Genomic DNA, 6391 nt, shown 5'->3' with positions numbered 1-6391 from the left:
AATTAGGGTGGCATCTTCCTCCCTCCCTCCCGCCTGGCTCCAGCCCTTAAACAGGGAGGGACGCGTCGGGGCGTCGCTCTGGGAGGTGGCGCAGGGTCACCAATGGTGTTAGGGGGTGGTGGCAGGGTCCCGCTGGTGGCTCCTGGTGCCGGGGTGGCACCTTAACCCTGGCTATGGCTGCTCCGGAGCACACGGGAACCCCTGGCAGACCCCGGCAGCGTTTGGGCACAGGGGCTCCAGCAGGAGGCACAGGAGCTCTGGGACACGGGCGCACCCAGCCCCGCTCCCATCCCCGGCAATTCCCTCCCCAGAGGATGGATACGCCAGGACCAGACCTGGTCCCCTGCTCTGCCTCCCTGCCACCACCGAGGCCAGTGGGTGTCCTCTGGGATGGAGCAGGGCTTTAGGGACAGGGATGGGGACAAAGGGTCCCCATGCAGGGGGCCGCGCTCCAGGTGGGCAGGAGGGGGTTGCCCTGCCCAGGAAAGTCAAGTGCTGCCCCTCTGCCTCCTTCTGTCCCACAGGGGTGCTGGGGGCGCAGGGGGGCTGCACCCCTCAGCAGGAACCACTGTCCCCACACAGCCCCTGTCCCCACCGCCGCACACACGGGCGCCCATGGCTCCAACACACAACCTAGGTAGGGTTTTATTGTGCAGACAGAGGAACACTCCTGGATGATAAGATTGTTTGTGTTTGGTTTTTTTTTGTTGTTGTTGCTTTTCATAGGGGTTTTTTTTCCCATTTTTTTTTCCTTTTCCCTTAACAGAATTTCTTTGATGACAAGCTGTGGAAACAACTACAAATGTTCACAAAAAAATGAGACTCGAGCCGCGTCCGCGCTCTGCTGCTGGGCTCTGCGCCTGCCCCGGCGCTCACCAGCACGCCCAGGGAGCTGGGCACAGCCAGGCCTCAGCTGGGCACGGCCTCAGCAGCACTAGACAGCAAGCAAGCAGGCAGGGATGGGCAGGGCACGGGGGTAGGAAGCAGCTCTGGAGAAGAGCAAGGAGTGGGGAGCAGCTGCTGTGTATTGCTCTCTGCCGTGGTGGCACAGCCCGGGCTGCACGGGTAGCACAGCTGGGGTTCACCCCATGCACCTGGGTGCTCCTGCCTGCCTCTTCCTTCTTCTGTGCCCTCCCCTGGGTGAGGCTCCTCAGGGTCCTGCGGGCAGCCCTGGGCTGGCAGATCTGAACTGTGCTGGCCATCCCTGCCCCTGCTCTTGCCAACCCCTGGCACCATCCTGGCTTTACTGAGGTCGTGGGCTGCCCTTAGATCTTTTGCTGCTCTTAAAGGGAGAGAGGGAAATGCTGAAAGGGAGGAGGGAGAGGGGAAGGGGCCCACGGGCTCCTCCCAGGAGCAGGGTGGGATTTGAGGAAGACTGCTTTGCCTCTCCACGAGGAAGGACTGGGGTCCCCAGATGTTCCCTTAGGGAAGACAAGGTGCTGGTGCAGAGGAGTCCCTGCGGAGACCCTGGGGTCACACTCCCAGAGGGGAACCCCCTCCTCACCAGCCATCCTGGGTGCAGCTCTGAGGGCCCTGGGGAGGGTAGGGGGGCTGTGGCTAGCTCAGAGAGGCTCTGCTTGCCTCCACTGGTGCTGGCAGCAATTCTCTCGTCACAGCTAAGGGCTGGTCCCCGGGGACAGCGAGTGGCGTCTCTGGCTCGGGCAGCCCAAAGGTACCAGATGGTGTCTGGAGGAGGCCTCACTTCCAGCTCAGCTGTAAGAAACAGATTAGGAAAAACTTGTTGCCGAAGCATGTTTTCACTGAGCCCGATCCCAGAGTCCCAGAAGAGCCCTAAGGAGGCAGGGGGTGTTCATGGTGTCTCCTAAACCTGCTGCCCTCTCTCCTCCCAGCCTGCCAGGCCCAGCAGCATCCCATGGCTCCCTTGTTCACTGAGCCAGGAGTCATTTTGTGTCCTCTCCCAGCCGTGGCAGCTCAGGGTGAGAGGAGCAGGGTGAGGAATCAGTCACCTGGGTGGCAGAGCCCTGTCACCTCCAGGGGCCGTGGGCACAGCACCCACCACGGGCACCCTCCGCACGCTCTCACATCACCCCTCTCTCTTACCTGCCAATCCAGCTGTCTTTCCCCAGCTGAGAACAGGCAAACCCCAAGAGTTAAAGGGATGGGACAAGCGAGGCTGAGGCCTCCAGTGCTCCCAGCACAAGCAAACCAGCCAGCCTACGGAGCGGGGAGGCGCGATGGGAGAAGCAACAACGCTGCCTAGCAGAGCCACCATGCTTCGGAGCGGGGCGTGTGTGCGTGGGATGGTGGGCCTCGGCACGGGACGGTGGTTAGCGTTAGATATACGGCTAAATAGAGATAACACAGAGAGGTTTCACGGCTTCCAGACGCTTCAGCTTCTCTTTCCATGGGCTGCAAGGAAGGCGGGGTGGCCGGGGTGCTCGGTGTGTGCGTGCGAGTGTGTGCGAGCGCTGTGTGTGTGTGTGTTTCGCCTTTCACAGGGACACGAAGTCCACGGCTTGCAGGAGAGGCAGGGAAAGGAGCAGCAGCAGGAGCCACGAGGTGTTCTGGATCAAGAGGCTGAAGCCAGCACATTTCTCCAGTTTGTCTGTGAAGAGAAGGAATGGGGAGGGAGAGAAGAGAGGCAATGAAATCCCTCGGGAACGGGGCTCAGGCTGGGTGTCCTAATGGTACTGGCACACAGCTTCTTCCTTTTGCTCTGTCAAAGAAGTGCAGCACATCCCATCCTGGCCTGCTTCCCTCCCAATGTGTAGTAGCAAAGATTTTTTGGGACTCTGAGCAGCATAACCCTGCCTGTGCCTGACTTAGGTGACAGGTGGTGACACCAGGTGAGACAAAGGGCTCCTGTGGGATGTAGGTGTGGAGGATGCCCACTGTCCCCTCTATGGGAGGATATCTAGGCAATGTGCCTGAGGTGGGACCCAAGAGAGGCAGGAGAAGCAGTGTGAGATGGGGCAGAGTGAGCCCATCTGGGGGATGAAGCCCACCTGAAGGCTCAGGACACATTTATGGAGATCAGGGAGGATCTGGGGACACCCCAGAGGGTTGTGGTGTTCTCTGCTGGCCCTGCCAAGCCAAGGAGCAGGTGGGAAGGGCTGAGGCCAGGTCTCACCTTTGATAACAGTGATGTTCCTTATCTGGTTGCCGGTGTAGTCATTGGTGGCCTTCAGCTCGCACATGTAGATGCCCTCATCGCTGGTGGTGAAGCTCTGCAGGTGGAGGCACACCAGGTTCTTGTGCATGGTGACGTTGGCTCGGCTCCGGTAGATGTTCTCGGAGACACTGATGGTGCTGTGGATGACGTGCTTCCTGTTGTCCTTGGTGATGCTGAACTCGTAGGTCAGGGGGTTGTCGGTTTTGTTCTCATAGCGACAGTCCACGCGCAGGTTCTGGCCCAGCAGGCAGGCACTCAGGTCCTTGATCATCTGGCAGTGGGCGGCCTGGAGGACTGGGAGAGGCAGGAGGGGGTTGGACAGGGAACAGCGAGCTCTGGGGATGCCCATGCAGCCTCCAGGCTGCTCTGGGCCCAGCAGGGAGCAGGGAGGGTTGTACCTGTCAGGATGACAGCGATGCCCACGGTGGGGTTCATCTCGCTGCTGAGGTGCCCGGTGGGGGCTGTCTCTGAGAGGGGAACCTGGGCAGGGGGAGAGAGAGGCAGTTAGCCAGGCCACTGGCCCATGGATGTGGGCACTCTGTGGTGCAGGCTGCCCTTCTCGCACAAACGATGCTCTAGAGTCTGCTCCTGCTCACCAGGGTCTGATTGACTGCACAGAGCCTGGCTGGCACTGCACCCAGCTGGGGAATCAGGCACTGTGTGTCTGCCCAGCATCACCTTTGCACATCCCCAGGCAATGCCCCAGCCACACTTGGTTTTCCCGGTGCAGATTCCCCCAGCAGACATTAAATGAGCGTGGCCAGACCCACAGCAAGATCTGTACGTCCTGCCTCCTCCCCCTTTTTCCCCATGGCCAGCCAAGGTTTGGACAGGTGAAGCCAGGCTGCCCCCCAGTGCCTGTACACCTTGACCAGAGGTCTGTGCCTCACAGTGAGGGGGCTGCCAGGTGAGGGACCCTCGTTTGGGGCCGGTGGGCGCCCGCCCTGCCAGTCCTCCCGCAGCTCCAGCGGGTGAGCTCAGCAAGGATGAGTCATTGCGATGCAGTGAGGGAAAGGGGCCAAGAGCAGCGAGGAAGAGGGACACAGCAGCTGGACAGGGAGCCAAGACCGCCAAAGGATGGCACAAAGCCTCCAGGAGCTGAGCTCAGCCTGCCTGGCCACGGGGTGGAAGGGGTTTGGGTGGCAGCATCCACTTTCTGGGTCCCTGCCCGGTGCCTGTCTCTCTCCAGGCTGTGTGTGTGGGTAAGGGGCCTGTGATGTGCCATCCAAACACCAGGGCTGCTGATTCCCATCGGCCCAATGCAGCCACAAGGAATCAATTAAGGGTTTGCAGCCTGGCCAAGCAGCCTCGTGGGGAATCCAGCCACAGACATGCGGAATGGAGGGTGGGGGAGCAGCGAGGCAACCGCCCGGCTGAAGGACACACCAAACCTGCAGTCAGCCCTCCAGGCTGGCCTTGTGGGGAGCTGATAAACCAGCCCTTCGTGACTCCAGGCTGGCAGAGGGGACAAGAGACCCTCAGTTTGCTCCCTCTGAGCTTGGCAAAGCATCCAGGGAAGAGCAAGGAATTGCCTGTACCACAGCCAGCTGCATTTTTCTCTTTAGCAATTTTTTGGTTTTTCATATAACATTCTAAGAGGAAATACCAAACCCATTTGCTCACCCTGAAGCTCCGAAAAATCTTTATCCAGAACCCTAATCCTTGGCCAGGGGGAAAAAAATCATTTCTGTTTGATCTTGACAAACAAGAGGTTGCCAATGGGGTAAATGCTTGAACCTCTGGATTCCTAGAAACTGTCCCCCTGTCCCTTCTTTTGACATTTGTCCAACCTGCTCCTTTTTGAATGTCCTGGGACACTATCTAGGTCATAGCCTGGCTTTCCTCCAGAAAATCAGTGCAAAGAAGCTCCCAGAGAGGGGGGTCTTCCTCCCATCTATGTGCCCAAACTCTCTGATTTTCTAGGCTCTGGCTTGTTAGCCCTTGGACCCCTCTTTTCCTGGCAGCGATGCTGGGAGCAGAGCAAGGCAGGTAACTCCCGCATGATCCCAGGGGTTTGGCGTAGGGACCGGGCTCAGGAGGACGGCGGCATTCGAGGGGCTCCAGCTCTTACAGGGCAGAGTTCCTGGCGCCTTCCCCGCCTGCTCGGGGTCACCCCACGGCGGTGCCTACCCCCTGTGCCCACCAGCGTGACAGGCTCAGGGTGACAAACGAGCTGCGGGGACGGGGGCGTGAAGAGCCAGGCTGGTGGGCTGAAGGAAACGCAGAACCACAGGAGCCAGGCTGTGCCGGGGGGTGGCTGCCAGCAAAGGGGGTGCAGGGAACAGCGATGGGGCGACCCTCGAGAGGGGCAGGAGGGCTCGGGGTGGGCGAGCTCCCCCCCTGCGGCAGCGCGGAGCGGGAGCGCGGCTGCGGTGCGGGCGTGCGCGCCCCCGGGAATGCCGCAGTCCCGAGCCGAGGGTGGGGGGCACCGGCACCGGGGCGAGAAGCTGAGCCCGTCCCCTCCTCCAGCGCGCTCCGGCCGGCCGAGCATCCCCCGAGCGAGGAGCGAGATGCCCCCGGTGCCACCGCCGCGGACCCTCCCCGCAGCCCCGCGCGGTGCCCCGAGCCCGGCGGCTGCTCCCGGCCCGGCAGCGTGCGGGGCGCTGCGGGGCGCTCGGTGCCTACCTGCGGGCGCTGTCCGGTGCTGCCCGCTGCCTGCGGGGCTGCCGGCGCTGTCCGGGGCTGCCCGGCGGGCTGTGGGCGCGGCGCTCCCGCAGTCTGGGCAGGGCTGGGCGGGCGGACCCAGCGAATGGGGACCGGGAGGCGTCACTGAGGCTCGGCCCCCGGCCCTGCGGCGGGGGGCGGTGCGGGGGGGCCCTGCCTCTGCGGGACTCGGACGCCCCCGCCCCGGACAAGGGGCGCGCACTGATGCGGAAGGTGCCGTTCTCCTCCCTTATGTTCCCCAGGAAGGGCGACACATCCCCATTGCCATGGGAACATCATTTTGCGGAAGAGCTGCCAGCCCTCATCCTCCCCGGCAGCGTGGGAGGTGTTTTGCTGGGAAAGGAGGATGGTTGGGAAGGGGAAAAGGAGCTTGGCGTGGGCTTTGCTGAGGATGGGGGCAGCTATCATCCCCTGCCACCAAATGAGTTCAGCTCGGGTGCTCAAAGAGGCCACTCTGCACCAAGTCACCAAAAGCCTGTGTGACACGTGTGGGAAATCACTGTGGGAATGGCAGGACATTCAGCTGAATTAAAGCTGAATTAAACCACTCACACAATCACTTTGTTTGGGAAAGACCTTTAAGACCATCGAGCC

The 6391-nt window shown here is 61.5% G+C and overlaps 1 protein-coding gene across 2 annotated transcripts; it reads right to left on the bottom strand.

Moving 5' to 3' along the window:
• Positions 1–620: 620 nt before the first annotated feature.
• On the bottom strand, positions 621–5898 carry THY1 (Thy-1 cell surface antigen). Of its 2 annotated transcripts, XR_015278934.1 has the most exons (5): positions 5759–5871; positions 3532–3613; positions 3092–3427; positions 2062–2566; positions 621–1713 (listed from the first exon to the last, which is right to left on the bottom strand). XR_015278934.1 is itself a non-coding variant. In XM_086861476.1 (4 exons), the coding sequence occupies exons 2-4, from the start codon at positions 3566–3568 to the stop codon at positions 2454–2456; spliced, it is 486 nt and encodes a 161-aa protein (XP_086717602.1). In that variant the 5' UTR covers positions 3569–3613; positions 5759–5898; the 3' UTR covers positions 621–2453. The 2 variants fall into 2 exon arrangements, 1 of the variants encoding a protein (XP_086717602.1); XM_086861476.1 differs by having other exon boundaries at positions 621–2566; positions 5759–5898.
• Between the last annotated feature and the right edge of the window lie 493 nt (positions 5899–6391).

Source organism: Cyanistes caeruleus, chromosome 23 (assembly GCF_971803275.1).
Source record: "Cyanistes caeruleus chromosome 23, bCyaCae1.hap1.1, whole genome shotgun sequence".
Classification (NCBI taxonomy): Eukaryota; Metazoa; Chordata; class Aves; order Passeriformes; family Paridae; genus Cyanistes; species Cyanistes caeruleus.
The sequence above is the reverse complement of the archived record's forward strand: the minus strand, read 5'-3'. Positions and strand labels throughout refer to the sequence as shown.

Excerpts from the sequence above, each read along its gene's own strand:
- THY1 (XM_086861476.1), bottom strand. The coding sequence starts at position 3,568 with ATGAACCCCACCGTGGGCATCGCTGTCATCCTGACAG. Across the intron at positions 3,428-3,531 it reads CATCGCTGTCATCCTGACAG|TCCTCCAGGCCGCCCACTGC; the intron begins GTACAACCCTCC and ends TGCCTCTCCCAG. Across the intron at positions 2,567-3,091 it reads GAACATCACTGTTATCAAAG|ACAAACTGGAGAAATGTGCT; the intron begins GTGAGACCTGGC and ends TTCTCTTCACAG.